General features: G+C 40.5%; 1 protein-coding gene across 9 annotated transcripts; it reads left to right on the top strand.

Annotated features, from left to right (window-relative positions):
• The first annotated feature begins 354 nt into the window (after positions 1 to 354).
• igsf5b (immunoglobulin superfamily, member 5b) lies at positions 355 to 19,148 on the top strand. 9 transcript variants are annotated; one of them, XM_061072892.1, is made up of 11 exons: positions 355 to 463; positions 2,074 to 2,139; positions 4,394 to 4,708; positions 9,337 to 9,464; positions 10,605 to 10,766; positions 11,708 to 11,839; positions 15,273 to 15,297; positions 16,869 to 16,957; positions 17,134 to 17,163; positions 17,472 to 17,536; positions 18,769 to 18,838. In XM_061072892.1, the coding sequence occupies exons 2-10, from the start codon at positions 2,091 to 2,093 to the stop codon at positions 17,490 to 17,492; spliced, it is 951 nt and encodes a 316-aa protein (XP_060928875.1). In that variant the 5' UTR covers positions 355 to 463; positions 2,074 to 2,090; the 3' UTR covers positions 17,493 to 17,536; positions 18,769 to 18,838. The 9 variants fall into 9 exon arrangements, with proteins under 9 accessions (XP_060928875.1, XP_060928873.1, XP_060928876.1 ...); XM_061072887.1 differs by having other exon boundaries at positions 357 to 463; positions 10,605 to 10,770; positions 18,769 to 19,148; XM_061072889.1 differs by lacking the exon at positions 355 to 463 and adding an exon at positions 3,194 to 3,233 and having other exon boundaries at positions 2,082 to 2,139; positions 10,605 to 10,770; positions 18,769 to 19,148.
• Positions 19,149 to 20,137: the final 989 nt, after the last annotated feature.

The following is a 20,137-nucleotide window of genomic DNA, read 5'->3' as shown; positions in this document are numbered from 1 at the left end:
AACAGCTAAATCTAATATGAAAGTATCAAAAGCGAAACAAACTTTTGCTAGCCATGGACCTGGCCCTTACTCTCAAGAGGGTAAAAATAATGTTTTCCCCCTCTAAAATACAAGTTGCCAAAGGTTTTCTAATATTTGTTTTAATTACCTAACCTGTCATCTTTTTTTAAAATCATACATCATTTAGTGTGTCTGAATGCATTCATGTGAAGAGGAGGGGGGCCTGGTCTCAGGGCCCCTGGGAACTGGGGGACTTACAGGGGGCATTGTTTGCAGTGTGAGTCACTCTGTGTACTTATACATCTGCAGAGGACAAAGTTCCCTTTTCCGACTCTGCTAATATTTAACGGGACTGTTTTGGGGCGACATGGCAGAGCACCAGGCATGAGGAAGAAGCAGCACTGTTGACATGAATCCACTGTGTGCGACGCTAGCTGCTCATCCACACAGACATTGGACTGAGGTGAGTCACACACATAGATAATACTAATGTCTTTCATTTTAAGCGTAAGATGAGCTTCAGTTGTATTCAAGAGATGTTGCTTTTTATAGTCATTTTACTGGTTACAGTAGTGTTTTTATTTTATAAATGAAAGAAAATACTAGGTTAATATTGAGCTTTGACGTAAACCTTTTTTTCTTCTCTTTCCATACAACAAATAACACTTAGGAGTTGCTTTGTTAATATTCAAGGATACGAAAGCTGCTTGTTTACAGCCGATGGGAACAGTGTACTTCTTAAATTGACTAAATTACCTTGTCTGCCCCAGAAATCCACTGAACGGATCCAGCTTGTAAAAAGTCGTGGTACTAGAGTTCTCTCAAGATCAAGAAAATGTCGTCACGTTCCTGCTGTTTTGACTTCCTTGCACTTTGACAATATTGAAATATCCTCTGTGTGATGTAGTGATCAGAGAGTAATATGTATTCAATAGAATAGAATAGAATTTAATAGAATTTAATAGAAAGCCTTTATTGCAATTGTACTGTGCTGGTGAAGTGTCATGTTGCAGCTAAACACCCGTCACCTCACCCTCCCGTTCCAAACATGAAAGAGAACCTGTGGTGACCTTCAGTTGTCACAAACAGCTGATTAGTTTGTCCAGTCTGGGCTACTGTAAAAAAAAACACGGCCCCCTGTAGGAAGGACCCGCTCCTGATGTAAATATTACATTTTTAACTATAAAAGGCCCATTCTAGGGGTAAAGAAAACAACAATTAGTTCAATTTAGCGATGTTTTCTAGTGAAAACATCGAATTATTTTATATTGAATAACTGCCTATAGATCCCTCTATCCTAAATCTTACACACTGGACCTTTAAGTCCTGTATCTGTTGTATTGATGTACATAACTTTAGGTAAACCCCGAATTTGGTTGTATTTTAGAATATTTGTAATCAATAAGAATTTTTTTTTATTTCACTAAAAGGATCCATTATTTGCTGTTGAGAAATTTTAATTAAAACCTCAAATATAATCCTGATTCTGGCTCCACAGGAAAAATCTAAGCTTTGACTGAATCAGTCATATTTATCCTTTGAGAAACATTAATGCCTAAATACACTTTTCAGCCAGTCCCTCCTCTACATGTTGAAGTATTTCCCAGCATAAGAGAAAACTTTGAATGATAGCAGCTAAGGGGATCACCAAAGTTATGAAGGCATATCCTAATGGCAATGCTGGCACCTGCATCACATTTAGTGGCAGTGTGTCCGATAAGATATTTACGTCTGGAGTGAACCAACAGACTCACACTGTCATGGATCCGTGTGACTAGCTTGGCTAAAATCCTGAGCTTATGATCAACTATGGTCCTCGGAACAACAAAGTCACGCAGAGAGCACAAACCTCCAACAAGGCGAACACCCTATCTCGTCATGTTAAAGAAAAAATGCCAGCCTGTTTATCCAGATCCACTCCAAACTTTAGCGGGGCCCTTCACTCCAGCCCTCCACAAAATTGTATGTAAATGGGTTAGGTAGCTTTTGAGTAATCTTGCCAACCCTTGAATAAATGCCAATGAAAACATTAACTCGTTGGCAGATGTAATGATTCACTAACTTTCATTTCAGGGCCTTCCATGTGTTGAATGATGGTGCTTCATCTGTTGGTGCTGCTACTTTCCTTCGGGATTCAAGGTGAGAGGTCAGCTTGTGAGAAACACAGCAGCTTCCATGCATGGTGATGTATCACAGGGGACAGGAATCTGTGTGTGTTAACAGCTTTATTCACTGCTGTGGTGTGTTTAATGGTGGAACCCCTCTGATTAAACCCTCCGACAATCAATCGGAACTAAACAATTCGTCTTCTCCAAAATGGCTGCCTATTCAGTTAATAGACTTATAAGTTAAGATTTTACCAGTGTGTATGTGACTCCGCAGTCACTGGTTCATGGTCCTAAAAGCATCTTGCAAAAATGCTGCTGATAAATCTGCCTTTCTCCGATTGAGATGAAAAGAAATAGCTCTATGGGCCGGCCTACATATTTCTCAGACCTGATTTCCTAAACATATGCAGCATTGATGAGTCTGCACCGCTGGCTTTAGAAGGTAACACAGTTATCATGCCACAAACAAGTGATACATCACCCTCCAGTGCTGCGGCATGAACATGTTAGGTCATATTTCACAGTTCACCATTAATGCTAATTCCACATCTCCTTCATTTTTCTGCAAAAGAAAAACACACAGATTTGAAAGATTGTAATTAAATTAAATAGGATGTGTGCATCTGTGTGTGTGTGTGTGTGTGTGTTAGTGTATACTTGGTTATGAATGTCTCCTTATCGAATATTTTAGCCCCTATCATGCGACCCTTGCATCTTTATAGATGTCTGTAGGTTACTGTTAAAACCCTGCAGAGTGACAGCCATGCATTATTTTTTCTCGTAAATCATGGTTCACCTCTGGAAAATGTGCAATAACTTTATATACATAAACCCGTACAGTATAAACTTGTCACTTTGCTTTACCACATGCCTCCTCTAATTTATATACTATTGTGTTTAATTCTTTAAATCAGCTCTTTACTTGCTTTAAAAAAAAAAAATCTCTCTCTAGCTTACTTCTTATTCTCTATGACATTGCTCTCATTGCATTGCTGAGCTGACGTGTCCTTCTCGTCCAACACTTTTCCTTGTACTGTTACCTATATCAAACTGAAATCTTGTTTTCCCTCATTCATCCCATTCAGCCAATCAGACATTTTGACAACAGCTTTAAGAAACAGACGGGTAGGGAGTGATGCCGTTGTTCTCTTTCATTTATCTCTTCATCCCTTTCAGCCCTATTTAATTTATCTCTGCACTCTTACTTCACTTGTTCTCCATGTCTTGATTGTGCTGACAAGGTTCTCTGTAAGTGACACACACTTGATCCTCTGGCAAGACTCAGATTTCTACATCAGACAAGGGGCCGACATCCTCCTCTGAATTTTTCACCTTCATTTGGCTCATGAAGCGATGAATAAAACAACATCACTGAATTCTTCAGTTTGTCCGGGGCCCTGAACTAACTGAATGGATCTGTCGACTTACTGGTCACTGAGTCTCCTCCATATTTATGCTTTTCCTTCACCTTTGCAGGCAATGTCTCTTCCAAAATAATACAAATTTGAATGGAACTCAGAAAGCTCATACCTCCACCAAAGCCCCACAGTCCCTCAATGAAACCTAAATCTGAATTCACATGGCCGAGATTTTGGTCATCATTAAGATCAGTAAAATATTCATTTAGAAATGAAAGAAAATTTTGAAAAACACAATATCTTGCAACTTTAAAGAAAGTGTAAGTTTAAATCTGCACCAAAATTGAATGGGATCCACCCTTGGTCATTTCCACTGCAGAGGGAAATCCAATCATTAATAATTATTAATAATATTAATCATTTAAATTTCAATAGGGCCTCCCACCGATGTCGGTGGTCGGGTCCTAATAATAATCCTTTCAATTTCAATACGGCCTCTCACCATTGGTGCTCGTGCCCTAATAACCAGGATTGCTCAATCCTTGAAAGTACCAACTGTAAAATACTATTTCAAAAATTTCTAGGACTGCAAAGCAGCACTGGGTGGGCCCGAGCACATGCATTTTGAAGCGTTGCATGCATTTTGCTTGAAAACATTAAATAATGACTGAGGAAATATTGACACATAGAGCTGTTCAGGGCTGGACTCTGATCATGAGACAGATGTTTGGTGGTGATAGGACAATGCAAAGTGGAGTTATGACAACTTCGTCTCCTTTGGCGAAGGATGAACCTTCGCCGTTGACACGGTTTGACCCTAACCCTAACCCTAACCCTGGTGAAGGGATCTGTTCTCAGACTCAGCATCACATTGATGTGACTAAAGTTACCGTGGTTTATTTCTGTTTATGTTTGGACCTTCAACAGCTGGAGCACAGATGAAGCTGAACCCAGACACACTGACTGTCCTGCGAGGGGAGGAGGCTCGGTTTACCTGCAGCGCCTCCAACTCCAAGTGGACCGCGATGGTGTGGTTGCTGAACGGAACAGCGGCGGTCACCATCTCGAAGGTGTACGGTGTCCTGCCGTCCCTCATCAATAATGTGACAGCTGAGGAAGTATCTGGCTCCAAGGGAGACAGCTGGGTGTTTGTCCTGAACAGCACAGAGAGGTACAACCAGGGACAAGTGACCTGTGACCTTCAGGGCATCGACAGAAGAACAGCAAACCTGTTCGTACAAGGTCTGTGTGTTCGTGTGTACGTGTTTGTGTGAGAGTACATCGTCGGAGTTATTAAGTGCATCTGTGTGATTTATTCTCACACACGGCTGTGACTCAGGCGGTACAGTGGGTCATCCATTAACCAGTGGGTTGGCGGTTCGATCCATCCCACCTGCTGAAGTGTCCTTCGACATGTTACTGAACCCCAAATTACCCCTGACAGCTGTCCCAGCAGTGTGTGGGTGATGTGTGATAGAGAAAGTACAGCAGATCTATGAATGTGTTTGTGAACGGGTGAATGACAGAACTGTACTATAAACTGCTGATCATCTACAAAAGCTCTATATAAATACAGACAGACACACACACACATACACACACACACACACACACACACACACACACACACACACACACACACACACACACACACACACACACACACAAACATTGTCTTCTACTAGTGTCTTAATGAGGACACTCTTTGGCATAATGAATTCCCTTGTACCTTACCATAACCTTAAACGCCACAACTACATGTAAAGGGGAAGCTGTGACACAGGGGGTATAGTGGGTCATCCATTAATCAGAATGTCAGTGGTTTGATAGACTGCTTGTCCATTTTGCATTCTGAAATATCCTTGGGCAAGATTCTGAGCACCAAATTGCCCCTGATGGCTGTGCCAACAGTGTATGGCCTGTGATAGAAAAAGCGCTGCACATAGAACCCTCGATCAGCTCTTTGAAAAAGTGAGGAACGGACAAAATGTCCTGCCTCTCCCAAAATGTATCTCTCCATAAGGTCTATAGGCTCAAAATGGTCCTCACAAAGATATAAGTACAGGCATGCACACACACTGGGAGGAAACTAAGCAGATGGCACATCTCTTGAAAATCATTGCAGTGTGAGAAAGTGCAGAAATAAACGGTTCATGTTCGAAAAGGAGGTAAATGAAGGGACGAAGCAATGGTTGTGTAGCAGCTCTGATGCTGCACACCCACACACTGCTGTCTCCACTAAAAACAACAAAGAGCACAAAAAATACATCATATTGTTGTGGATTTAAGGGACACGTCCTAATTAAGTGCTCTAGCTGGTTTGCAGAGTGGAGTTAATAGAATCAAAGTTTTCAATTTTCTGTAATAACAGGTGCATTGTAACTGAGAGATCAATAAAAGTGTGTAGGCCGGGAAATCATTTAGGTGTGCGTGGTGGAACACAGTTACCCCGGCATGTTTGATGGTTCTTGTGACATTGTTAATGATAGCGTGGGAGGTGGTGAATTGGATGGCCAAACACTTATCAGTCCAATTCCAATCCAATTCTACTTACCAGCTGGAAAGTGTTGAACCCAACAGGTCTGGAGCAGGAAGCAAGATTTACAGAATCCTCTCTGAATGCACTGCAGTGTGAACCAGCAGGTTAAGGTTTGGGATTTCCCTCACAGGAATTATCAAAGAAAATATATTTCTGCATTTAATGTGGCCACTGTCACCTCACAGCTTGAGGGTTGTTGGTTTGAATCCTAGCCTTTCTGTGTGGAGTTTCTGCATGTTCTCCCCCCCGGTCCACAGACATACAGATATGAGGTTAGGTCAATTGCAGACTCTAAGTTGACCATAATTGTGAATTGTAGTGTGGAGGGTAGTTTGTCTCTATGTTGCTGTGATAACTCACTTCTTGCCCAATGTCAGCTGGGATTGGATCCAGCACCCCCCACAATCATTAAAGGAAAGGCAGCATAGGTGATAGATGGATACAGATAAGTGATTGTACACTGTCAACAAATATGAACAGAAATGGACTGACAGCAGACTGCAAAACAAAAACTGTAAATGATCATAAATCAAATAGCTCTTTACAAGTGTAAAAACAATAAGTTTACAGAAATTATATTAAGAGTTTGGCAGAGGCATTCTTATTATACATGCATTTCCTCAAATTTATTTAAAGATTACACAACTTTATGTAAATTATTAATTTCAAAATTCTGCAGAGAAACACATTATTTTTCCATTTTTAAATTCCTAATTTATTGGTTTCATGGTTTCACCTGATTATTGGTGTGTAAGTTAGGTGAATGAGAGACCAGAATAAGTTTTCATGCTATACAGTTGACAATTTTGCTGAAGGGAAGGATGTCTGATTTTTCTTCACTGGTCGAATCAATTTAAATATAGAAATTCTGAACAGTCCCAAATATCAATATGCCTGTTTTAAGAGACCAAGAATGTAGCTCTTTACAGATATCAGTAATTGAATGTTATTATTACATTACATTACTGTTCATTCATTCCATAAACTTATAACAGAAAGTTCAAACAAATCCAATAGGCAATTTAAAAACAACCTATGGTATAATTCAATCTTTACTATCTCTTAGAAATACATTTTGTCATTATTGGCATCAATTTGGTAATTATTTGTGTAAATTATCATCACATAAATATATAAAGGTTTCAAATGAGATCTTTGAGTCCTAATTCTTTGGGTTGTTCTAGCAAACTAACTATATTTTGAAAAATATATGGGTGGTGTTTTAATACAACTTTATTGAGAAGTCAAATAACAGTGTGTACAAACCAAACTGAGAGCTCAGCTAAAAACAAGCTCGGCCTGGAAACATTCGCTCTGCAAAAAGCGAGGGGGGGGACAAAAACCAATGATCCTTCGCCTCCAATATATTACTGAGAGCCCTCATTGCTGCCAGCGCCACAAATCCCCACTGACATATGCAGCCATTAACAGGAGTGTATGGTGAATCAGGCCCTCCAGACTGGATGCAGAGGATCATATGGCCTGACACAGCCTTTGAATTAATTGTGCATCCTGGCATGGCCGGTTAACAGTCAGCAACTCTGCCTGTGATTTGTGCTCTGCAGCCTCAAATATACTGTTGGGACAGGGCCACAAATCCACACAGGGCTGGTTGACTCTTGATGCCATCATCCGCACTCCCTGCTTTAATTGTCCAATATGAAGATGCAGTAAATATGAACGTCACTGCCCTCCCTCCCCCCACCCCCTCATGCTTGTGTCTCTCGCTCACTCAAACGCACAATCCTTTCACTTCGACGAATCAATATGTGCTCGCACGCCTTTTTACTTGATCTGAAGATGACCAGATGTCTTATAAATCAGATAACAGAGAACATGGATGTGGTAATTGTAGAGGAATTGTGTCCCACATCCCAATTGGAATAAATCTGCAACCACACATAAAGTGCATGTTATATACTGTCACACAACACAAGATGCATGCGGACACACACTAGTCCAGTCTTATCTCTGCACTGAAGAAAGACAAAAATGCCGGCCGACAGGACAGCATAACACTATTTTAGACAACAGCAACATAGATTGTCACAGTAGCTCTCCAAATTCTAAGTACTTAGTCACCACGGACTAAGGCTAACCCAACAAAGATGACAGGGAGTTGCCTCTGGATGGCGCTGTTGGCTGCTGCGACCACGCACCGGTACATAACATTGTCCGAGCAGGAAGCAGCCATTAACACCGGTGGTGCAGCTGTGATGGTACATCAGGGTCTGACTGTCATCTTTTCAAGGACAGACATGCACAAGCAGTTGTGGTTGATTCTGGTCATTGAATTTGTAATTGGTGTAAATGCGGAGTTCGCATATTGTTGACTTATAATACTAAGGTCTGTGGTGGCTAATTGCATCTTATTGAGATAAGTGATTAGCCACCTTCTGAAGCAGCATTGGAGTTTATTTGTTTTCAAGCATCAACAGTTGTTCCCAGAATCAATAACTACACCTTTTAAAGCTGCCTGCAATTTCCCCATTAAAGTCCCTTACTTGAAAATCACTGAAATCAGAATAAGCTGGGGATTCCCCGCTTCACACAGCTCGCCAGTGCAGCCCAAAGAGTTTCCCCTACAGTAATTAACAACCCTTGTGAAAACTTAGATCACTTAGAGTGGAGCTTTGGGAGGAAGAACTGGCGTTCATTTCCTATTCAGATGTATTCATCAGCCATGAGGTGCCCCCCCCCCCACCCCCCAATCAGTGCAAATAAGGCTGCTGGTTCCTCGCCAACCTTCACCCGCCGGTGCCGAGATTCTCAGAGAGCACCTGGAGTCCACAATCAGAACCGGGTGCTGTCAAGACTTGGAACGGGACAATGTTTATGAAACCAAATCAGGCATTAAATAAAAGGCAGCTGGAGAAAAGGGACGGCCAGTAATGTGCACAAAACGTCTGAGGATTTGAATCTAAATCAACACTGGCATGTCCTTCGCTTAGACAAAGCGGTGAAGCTCCTGTAATTATCTTCCTGTCAAAAGCAATTGTCTGTTGCCTCCATCAGCTTCCAGACAATAGACCTCCCAGATGAGATACTGTATCTCTCAGGGGCCTTAAGTAGCTTATTTGATGCCAGGGAGGAAAATGAAGGGGGATAAAGAAAATTATTCACCAGGCAACGGAGAGATACACATGCATGCAGCTACATGAATTTCAAAAGGTGACTGATGATAAAAATCTGTTAAATATACACACACACACATCTAGAGGAATATACAGACATGATTAACCTTCACATGTAGGCACTTATATAATAACCCTAACCCTAATATGAAAAGCACAAAATTCCAGTCTGTTAATGTATTTTCTTCTGCTTGCAGAAAAGGGCATCGTCAAAGTCTCGGGGGACGACAAGTTGGCCTTCAAGGGGAAGTCGGTGATATTTGAATGCCAAGCAGCAGGATGGTATCCTGTACCCAGTCTGTACTGGCTGGTGAATGACAAGGAGGTAACTACGTGACTGCACATCATTATCTGCAGGTCTGAGATTATGATATATGCTGAAAATATTGTAAAAACCCCTTTGAGACAATATAGTGAATTCTAGCTGCATAAATCATAACTGACATGTATATGTCCCTATCAGTGTATTAGCTGTATCTTACCCCAGTATAGTTTTTTAAAATTGCATTTGGTAAAAAAAACTACTTTCAACTTTTTTCTTTTTACCCCTTAAATTTATATTTTGAGGTGGTGGCCTGAATTCTCTTCCTGGAAACAGTCAGTTTGTCATAGTGATGCATGCACTGCTTTTAGAGAATATGTCAGAGGATTTGATTGTTCCATCCTCCTTACTGTACACCCCTCCAGACTATGCTGCTCTGCTCACAGAAAATAGAATAAAATAGTGGGTCAAGAGCGATTCTAGCTCAAATCTCACCTTACTTTTGTTGCAGAAGATTATGTTTCTGCATTACAATTCAGAAATAAGATGGCCTCAACAACGTCAATGATTATAATAATGTTAATCTAAAAAGTTGTAGTGTGAACTTCATCTTGCCATTTAGTAGGATACCCTGTCCCGCCTCTGAACAGAGGAAGAGCTGAACTTCTTTTCTACAACTTAAATGTTCAGTGAGTAGAATTTTGGGACATCTAGTGGTGAAGTTGCATGTTGCAGCTGAATACCCCTCACCTCACCCTACCTGTGGAAGTCTTCAGTTGTCATAAAAATTCTAAAAGGTGTTTAGTTTGTCCAGTTTTGATGACTGTAAAAACATGGTGGCCTCTGTAAAGAGGACCTGCCCCCGATGAGAATATAAAGTATTTAAATATAAAAGGCCTGTTCTCGGGTGAAGAAAACAACGATTCCTATAATTGAGATGAAACACACTAGTGACAGAAGATTGCTATGATTATTTTTTATAAAACTTCTGCCAAAAGATCCCTTTCACCTAAATCGTACACACTGGACCATTAAAAACATATGGCAGAGAGAAACACACCTTGCCCAGCATCATCAGTCCTGTTGGATGAATAGTTGTGTGTGGTGTATTTACAGGATAACTCTGGTCAGTGGGAGCAGACTTCCTGATTTGAATTAACAGTAAATCCTAATGCTCCTCTCTCTGTGGGGGATGGTGTGCAGGTGAGCCAGGGTGAATACAACATCAGCAGTGAAGAGTCGGGGAAGAGCCTCTTCACTGTGAGCAGCAACCTCAGTGTGATGGCGGCAAAGAGCTCTGAAGTGGATTGTCTGGTCTCCGTGTCTGCCCTCACCACGCCACTGAAGAGCAGCGTCCGTCTGACAGTGGGTGAGACTGGAACACTGTATTTCACCATGTTTCACACAAAGAGAATATTTAATAATAACAATAATAAAATGTCTTTGAATTATTTACATTATCCATTTTGTTCAAACTCAGTCAAATCCCCTATTTGATTCAAGGTAAAAGGCAAAGTAAACAACCCATTAATTTGCTGAATAGAGGTTTTGAGCCATACAATTGTGTCACTATTACAGTATATGAAACACTGTGTACATACTTGGCACAAATTACAATATATTGCAACACAAAATTAACAAGATTACGCACTGAAAGTGATTGGAAAGTGATCATTCATGATGGTTCATGGGATGTGTATTCCCTTCAGTCTTAAAAACTATGTACAAAATTTTTTTAAAGGTTTTTAGGAACCACGGCCATTGTAAAAGTAGGCAGTCACTCTTAGACTTGTTTTGATTGAAAGACTCCTAGTGGCCAAAGTTATATATTATATGTTTACATAACATGACTACATGCATGTGAATGCACAGTAAGAGCTTCCCTTCACTGCTTGTTCTGTCCTATTTCAGTTCTCTCTCTCTTAATTTCTTTCCTTCTCTTGCATGTTTCCCTTTGTGTGTTTCATTTTGTTCCCTCCTTATTTTGGGGAAACTGGTGAATCATCACTCAGCATTATTATTGAAGAGCAGAGTGGAATAGCAAGTGGCACATCGACACTGCATGAGTTTGCACTGCTTGTAAAATAAAAACATCATATTCCATTTGGAGCTGTCACTGTAGCATTTTCTTCGACTCCACGCGACTGAACTGTTTCTCTCTTTTGCCCGCCACTGCAAATTAAAACAGGATATCAAACGCAGCTTTCTTTACACCATGTCTGCAAATCTGTAATTGAATTGCAAAGTAACAACACTAGCTTCAGCATTTCTTTCACCACAACACTGACGTGACCTCCCCTCTTCAGTTGCAGAGGTGGTGCAGGAAGCTGATGACTGCACGGTCCTGCTGGCAGCGACTGCCTCCCTCTCTGCTCTTCTGCTGCTCCTCCTGCTCGGCATCTGCATTGTCCTCTGCTACAGACAGAGGAGACAAGCAAGTAGGCACTTTTCTCTTCCTTAAATTGCTGCAGGTAAATTGAATGTCACCTCCCCCTACATCTTTCCTGTAAAGAAACTGTGATTAAAGTATAATGAAGAAGATGGGTGGTTACATGCTGTGACTCGGCATTGCCCCCCCCGTGCTGGCCTTCACCAAGGGCACGCTATATTTTTTCTGACAAAGGCGGAACATTAGTTGTCAGCAGAAAGCGTTCCTTCTCTGGAAAAAGCAGTAGCAAAGAGGTTACGGTGGTATGTGTGTGTTCGACAAGTCAAGACAGGAAGGAATAATTATCGCCATGAAAAACAAGGCACATTGTTAATCTTTGCAGTATTTTTAGAGTTAAAAACCACAAATTGCATGGAATTGTGGGTAGATTGCTCGTACAGTAACTCACTGTATTTTTGGAAATTGCGGTATCATATTAATTAAGACGATTGCGGTAGTGCTGCAGTGCAGGGTTTCTTTTCATGCAGTCTGATTTCTCTCAGAGCATACACACAGTCAGATGCAAAAGGATTGAAGAGCTTTACAATGTTCCTGCAAGTATAAATATATAATTTAAACAATATTCACACACACACACACACAAACAAAAAGAAGAAAAGAAAACAATAAATCATAAAAGACTTTAAATAAAATCCAATTTTTTGGGTAATTTAATTTGTAACTTATATTACATTTTTTTGTTTTTATTCTTGTTAAAATCATGTAGTTTGACGTTTATGCTCTTGTGCTTTCAAATAATATGAAATAAATGAAATACTAACACAATACACTGACTGTCGTTCCACCAGAGTAAGACCAGACATTTTTTCACTGCAGGTGTTTGATTTAATAAATATTGCTGCAGTAAAACAGTCATTTGAGAGAGCCTGCTTTGTAGAAAAGAAGGGACTATGTCTCAGTGCTTGTTAGCCGCATCAGTGAGACAGTCTGATGAATGACATTGAAATATGAGAAAGAGTTGACAGTTGTTTAGAGGGAAATGAGATCTTGAGCAGATTATCAACCTGTTTGCTAAAAGGATTGTTGATACAATGACAGAAGTTGTACCTAGGGGAACCATAAGTCCTCCTGATACATCACATTCCTTCCAGATGAGTCTGCATATTTCCAATACACTCCACTGAAACACAGCACCATGCAGTTTTTTTGGCAAATATTTGATGAGGAGAATAAAAGGTAAACATAAATGAGGCTTTAAATATAAGTTCAGCTGCTGAAAACAATTTTCAATATCAAGATAAAATGCAGTTATCGTATCCTGAGCAGCTAATAAAGCCACACCCTCTATGTGTGTATTGTTATCTGCCATCAGTAGTCCCTGCCTATGAAACCATTGACCCTACCTACATTTATGAAGCATGATGGCTCCATATCAGATAGGTAGGGATGTAAACATGACTAAGGGTTTGTCGTCTCTCAGAGCACACAAACACACCTGCACATCATGCTGCTGTTACTGTGCATTCACATGCTCCTCCAATTTTTAAAGTTTCTAAGTGTTTAGAGCATTTAAACAACACCTTGACTCCTCTGTCCAATATCTGCATAATAACGGAGAGGAAAGAAAAAGGATAAGGTCTGACACACATACAAATAATTGAACACAATATACACAATCATAAATACATTTATATTGACTACATAAAATGGTGTTAGTCACTTGCAAGAGATGGACATACTGTTTGGACATACCCGAGGAGGGTGGTGCCAGTATGACATCTAATGGCAGTGAATACTGGATCTATAGCCTTTAATTCCACTAGGTATGGTAAATATGTATCTGAAACAATACGCTAAAAAAGACTGAAAGAAGGTTCTGTCCTAGGGTCACACAAACTTTAATTCTTCAGCTGACCAGAAGCGACCATATTTGGACGATACAGGGGTAAGCCTCACCTAGAGCCTGAGAACACCCATGGGATGGTTCTAGTCTATCACACGGTTTCCACAGCGTAATGGATTTCCACACTTTATCACCTACATTAAATGGGACCATAATTTACAAAGTGAATCCCAGGCTGTATTGAAGAAAACTTGAAACAACCGATTTAGACTATAAACTCCTTAGGGGAAAGGTTTACTATCTAGTGAGAAGTACGAGTCATTTTCTCATGGACTTCTATAGAAATTGAATGGTTTTATCAACCAGTGAAATTGCACTCTGCTCGTCATTTGAGAGAATAAACGTTTTATCAATTTAGATATACATATATCTCAGTCATTTTTATTCTTAGATTTATGCACAAAAGATGAGCATAATTCCCAAGATGTTGAACTATACCTGTAAGAGAAACATTTTGAGACTTTGTTTTTAAGAGGTGACTAAAGCAGTACCAACTCTTTCTTCACAGCCCTCCGGGTCTTTCGTGGGTCAGGAAATGGTATAAACCCATTAATAAGGTTTAAACTCACCATACCGTGAGACAGTTTTACTGCAACTCCTTTAGAGCTCCTGACTTGGAGGGAATATTTGTGATGTGGAGGGACCACTCATCAAGTTTCCCACCAGAGAGGTCGATACCCCAGCACGTTCTGGAGGCGGCATGATGTTGTAAAAAAAAAAGTCTGGCCAGGAAAGCAGGAGGGTGCCGAGATGTTACTCCGAGGGGCTCGTTGTTCTAGCGCAAGGAGGCGGCGGAGGCCTGTTTGTGTGAGATAACAAAAAAGTGGCCCTGAGTCACACATTTAAAAGTCAGTGTAATCCCTGTGACTGATTCTGGACCATTGTAAATCATGGTCATGGTTCAGCGCTGAGGGATTATCAAAGGGCAGGTGTGCCAGGTTTGTGTCTGTACCTGAAACTTCTAATACCATCTACATCCCCCTCCTTGCTTCAGTCTCCGAGCTTTTATGTAACACCCCTGAACAAGAGAAATTAACTTTATGAGGATGTTTGACGATCTGGCTCAAGTCCAAGCCACTGAGCTTTTCTTTGGGTAATCCATCTCAATAGGGAATAATGCATGCTTTGAAAAAATTTTGAAAAATAGAAGGGATCTAATATGTTCACCCTCAAAGACTTTGGTTGGCATGACAGCAGGGTTTTAAAAAATAACGACAAAGGCAATTTCTCCCCCGGTAAGAGGAACAGTTTGTATCTCTCCTGGGGAAAGCACCATCTGCACCACTGTTATGTGTGTGTTTTTTCCGTGGCCAGGAGGACCTTTAGCGGAGACAACCACAAAGCCACGTTACAAAACTCATCAACACTCAGCTCTAGCTTTCACTGCTGAATTTCAAAATGACTGGAGGCTGTGATATTAGTACAGAACCCAAAACTGATAAACAGCGGGACATTTATATTGATGCAGTGAGCCAGCACAATGGTTCTGTTGTCAATGCAGTGAGAATAACAAAGTGAGCAGATGATAGGTCATAATAGTTCTGAAAACTTAATGCCTCATTTTCTTTTTACCTTTCAGATCCAAGCGCAAAGGACCCTACATGGTGAGATTGAAAAACTTTTTCGTCCACTTATTTTGCTTTATGGGGCGTTTTGAAACAATGAAAAACTTTACTTTAGCTGTTTTCAGACATGAAATTGGGAGAATTGTAAACGGGAGGTTCTCTGGACAGACGCGTGTCATGACTGGACTCAAGACCTAGACTTTGCCTCTTTTATAAAGTTTTGGGTTTATTATGGACAACAGAGTTTTAGTTCCTCGTCTTTTATGGCTGTTCCACCACCCTGTCGTCATTTCTCCTCCATCAGTTCCCTTCTCTCTCCCTAGTGTCTCCTATAGTGTTTTCCTTGTTTTTGCTTTTAGCCTTTTTGAGTTTATGGACTTTTTTATTTGTTTTTTTCTCTGCAAGAACTTTGCCTTACATTAAAGGAACTCTTTTGATTTACTACCCTTTTGCTCTGCATTTTTGGGTCCACCTGCTTCAACAAAACCCAACAGAACGAACTGACACAGACAAATGGAGGCACAGAGACTTCTATACACAGGGGTGGCGGTGGAGAGGAGGGGGGGGGGGGGGGTATTGGACACAGGTGAAACACATGAGGAACAGGTGCAGACAACCACAGGGGCAGGAAACGGGACAAAGACAGGAAGTAAAGTAGGAAACACACAAGGAGCAAAACTTCTAAATAAAACACGAAATTGAAAATTCAAGGAGAACCCAAATCCAAACACAAACCTAAACACAAGGAGAAACAGGAAAAGACCATCAACAAAAGAGTCCAAAACACTCATGACAACGCGTTCACAACAGCCACACATCCTCCACATTATTCAGGCGAGAGGTGAAGCAGCCGGGTGTCGCAGGTAGAGGCAGGAAGCGATATTAACTCTTCTGCGGAGTTCACGTCTGTCGCATATTAGAAGTGTCATCCACCCCCACACTCCACCTCTCATTCGGGATATGCTTTCTCACATGCACATGCACCTCCTGCAGAAACAAAACAGAGGATCTGTGGAGTTCAATGCATGTCTAAGAGAAGTTTATGAGATCAACTGTGAAGGCTTAAGTTAAAATGAGGGAAAAGTGTATTGGATTAAAATCGCTTACCACACCTTTAAAATAAGCTACTATAAAATCAGTTTGAATCTTAATCAATATTCATAACTCGTTTCTGAGCGTGAATGTATTTTAATTGTTTCTCATTATAGATTGAGAACTGAAGACATCAATTTGAAATTACATGCATTAAATAGCTATTACATTTAGTCACACTGTGATTAAGATCCAAATGGTCATTAGCTCATTTCAGAAGAAGATACATTCTTCTTCGTATTTGTCAGCATTTCTCATTCAGCTGAAATTCATTTCATAGCTTTTCCATTGAGCACATTGAAGTGAGAGTTGAGCTCTTGGGTTGTGTCTAATAAAACGCAGTGAAAAATGATGATGAGGTTCATTTCGCAACAATGCAGCCGCCCAATGATCTAGTGCAGCTGTGGGAGGAAGGAGAAATGTTTGTGGCCACAACAAGGCGGTCTCTGATTAAGTGGCCCTACCATATCTCATATAAAGGTTATCTTCTCCATTGGACGGTTTTTCTGCATTTGCAGGTTCATCCAATCGGTGGTTGGGAGAGAACTGGTTGCTGAGACGACCAAGGGGAAGGATAACCTGGGATACTCTAATGAGGGTCCCACAGGTGAGTAAGCAACACATCGTTCACTATAAGATCTGTTAACCCAATTTCAAAACTGTTGAAGACACTGTAGCATGGTTTAAATGGTTTAAAACATGCAAAAATGCTGGTTTGGTGTTTTAAATCCGTGGGTTATCACCTTGCTTTGTCATAGTAGTAACATATTGTATACTTCACAGATCACGAAATACGTCAAACCAGTGGGCCAGGTACTTACAATTGGCTTTACTCAAATAGTTAATCAATTAAGCAGCTACAAACCACATAATCAGCTGGTTTCAAAATCATGCAAATTACATTTATTCCTAATTTTGAATAATTTTTTAGAGGTAAAGAAAAGACCGACTTATATTTGGTTTGCAGTGTTTATTTTGCACACATCCCAGACCTCTGAGTGACTAATTCGACCTGAATCCTTGCTGTTTTGCTGAGATGCACTTTGACTCCAAAGTGGGCTGTAATGGTCAGAAGGGCTGCAAGGTTAGATCAGGCTAAACTGCTGTTTCTCACCCTGCAGACGCAGATTACAATGAGCTAATCATGGAAATTCGTAGAAAGATGGACTTTGCCAGTTTTCACAAGGTAAGGCAGAGAGAGAGAGAGAGAGAGAGAGAGAGAGAGAGAGAGAGAGAGAGAGAGAGAGAGTGAGAGAGAAATAGCGAAAGACTGATGGAGTCGACCCAAGCTGAATAATGCGTCCAGTCATTCTGCAGATGGACTTCCTGCTTTGGCTTCTCTAACGTTGTTGAGAACAGAAGAGAGCTGGCCTGCTGCTCTGTCTCACCCCAGCCGACCTCACGTCGCACAATTCAAATCATCCATCGCTGTGTGAATCCAAATTGATAGATTTCCACATAATGCCCTTACCAATGCGTCCTCTGAGTGGCAGCGCCATTATTGTAGCACATGATCTGAATATTGTGATGGTCTGCAGGCCTACATGAAGGGGTAAAGTCACTGACACACAAATTGAGAAAAATGTGTGTCTTTGTACTTTGTAAATATTCTCATGTCCTTCACATGATCCTGACATGTCAATGTTGATGAGATCAATCCGCCTGAGGGATTTCTGTTGGCCTGACCTGTAATTGACTAATTGATTGCCACATAGATTCGGGATAACTATACTGTATTGATGCCTTTGTGGAATATCCTGGTGTCTAATAATGAAAGGTGAAACTCACCTCTTGTGGACCGGCTTATTTAGTTTCCTTTCATAATTAACTGTGTTGTGAAGCTGCTCGGACACAAGGTCACAAGTTCAGCTCCGATTCACTGTCTCTGGAGTATTGAACCAATATGATTACCTCATCTGGGAGGTACTGAGGGTGGAGGACAACACACTTCGAGGCCTTTAAAGGGAATTGCTGTCTTCCACATCATACTTTATTGGTAATTACAATTCAAAGAAACATCCACAGAGGCACTGCTGCACTAATGTAGGACCACGCAAACCTTTCAGGGCTGGGTTGGTAAAGAGACAGGATGTAGAAATGATAAGAATGTGTTTGTGAAAATGGGATATAATTCTCATAACTATGTTAAAGTGACTGTGTAACCACCTTAAATTAAAAATCCTAGGGTTTTTGTTAGAATGAGACTTATATATTTACATAGTGTGCAGTGGGTCTTGCCACCGCGGACACCATAGTGCTCCACCATGTTTCTACAGTAGCTTCTTAAAGGCAAATCGACTAGAGATGGTCTTTCCCGTTTGTACATTGATGGACCAACGTTAATTCAACAGACAAAGAAGAACTGTGCCCTCTCCAGTGACTGTGTTCCTGAGAATTAAATTTAATGATGTTCTACAGGTCCCTGATATCGTGTACTCCAGCAACCCGTCTCTGCACATTGAGATCCAAGGCCAGGCGAGTCCGTCAGAGGAAAACCCTGTGAACATCAGGAGGATTACCACAGTTTGAATGTAGTTTATTATGATGTAACAAACATGGTATTGATGAAAAGAGCATTTTTAGATTATTAAGATGTATAATATTCACAACTGGACAACTCACCAGTGTTTGTATGGTTATACGTTTTGTAAAGCTGTGGCTAATGTTAAAATAACTATATGAATTCAGCATACAGATTTTATGAAGCCATATCTTTGGTATTTTTCAGTGAATTCTCAAAAATGTAAATTGTTTGTGACTACAGAGCATAGTATTTTCAATAAATGTAAATTTGTCTATTTGTTGGCTTTGAATCACATCATATATAATCTCTATAAACAGATTCTGCCTGTGAATATGTAGAATATGTAGATTTTGGGACCAGGAAATGTTTTTCACTTTCTTAAACATTGTGCATTTCTTAACATTTTCGTTGATTTCTCAGATCGGATTATTTATGAGTGCGTCCAATTTGGTGCATATTCAAATAAAAATCAGAATCTAGTGAATTTAAATGTGGTTTCATAAGGGGACTGCTGGACCTAAGCGGAGATGTGGACTATACTGAGAGAAATTCTAGTTATCTATAACGAATCTAATCATTTAACTGTTTTAAACCTTCTGTTATGGACAACACCCTCAGATCCTGCTCAGTAATTACCTGGACATCATATCATACATAGCTGCAATAAGTGGAATGGGACTGAGCTGTTTTATGTTGATTGATGTGGAGATGTTTTAGAGACTTTGTTGACATTACTAGTCTCTCCCTTCGTACTACTTACTAGTGAGGTTTGATAGGTATTTCTATGATAAACAAATGATTTTCCTCTTATAGGTGTCTTCCCTCTGTCCACCACAGACTGAACAAGAAGAATATCTTGAATCTCCTCCAACAACACCTTACCATGCTGGAGTTTCTGGAGCCAGTTCCATCATTTTGGTCTAATCCTGGTTTCAGTGCAGTTTATGTGACTCTTTTCCCATTTCCTATGTGGTGTCATCTCAAACTCAATTAATTTCCACAGGCATTGAAAGGAAATGGTTATAAAAGGCAGCATCAGTGAGAAAGGCTGGAGTGCACATTAACTCTGTGTGACCGGCGGTGCAGTGAGAGCGAAGTGGCTCCATGTATTAATGCAAGGAGTCGCTGATTTATCTCCGCGTGAAGTGGGTGACATAACATTTGCATTTCATAATGGTAAAAGATGGAGCCGAGTGGAGGTGGATGTTTATGAATCTGCCAGACATTGTATAGTCTCAGCAGCACGGCTGTTATTAAAGGAGT

Source organism: Limanda limanda, chromosome 6, assembly GCF_963576545.1.
Source record: "Limanda limanda chromosome 6, fLimLim1.1, whole genome shotgun sequence".
Taxonomy (NCBI): Eukaryota; Metazoa; Chordata; class Actinopteri; order Pleuronectiformes; family Pleuronectidae; genus Limanda; species Limanda limanda.
Note: the sequence above shows the minus strand (reverse complement) of the source record. Positions and strands in the feature narration are given on the sequence as shown.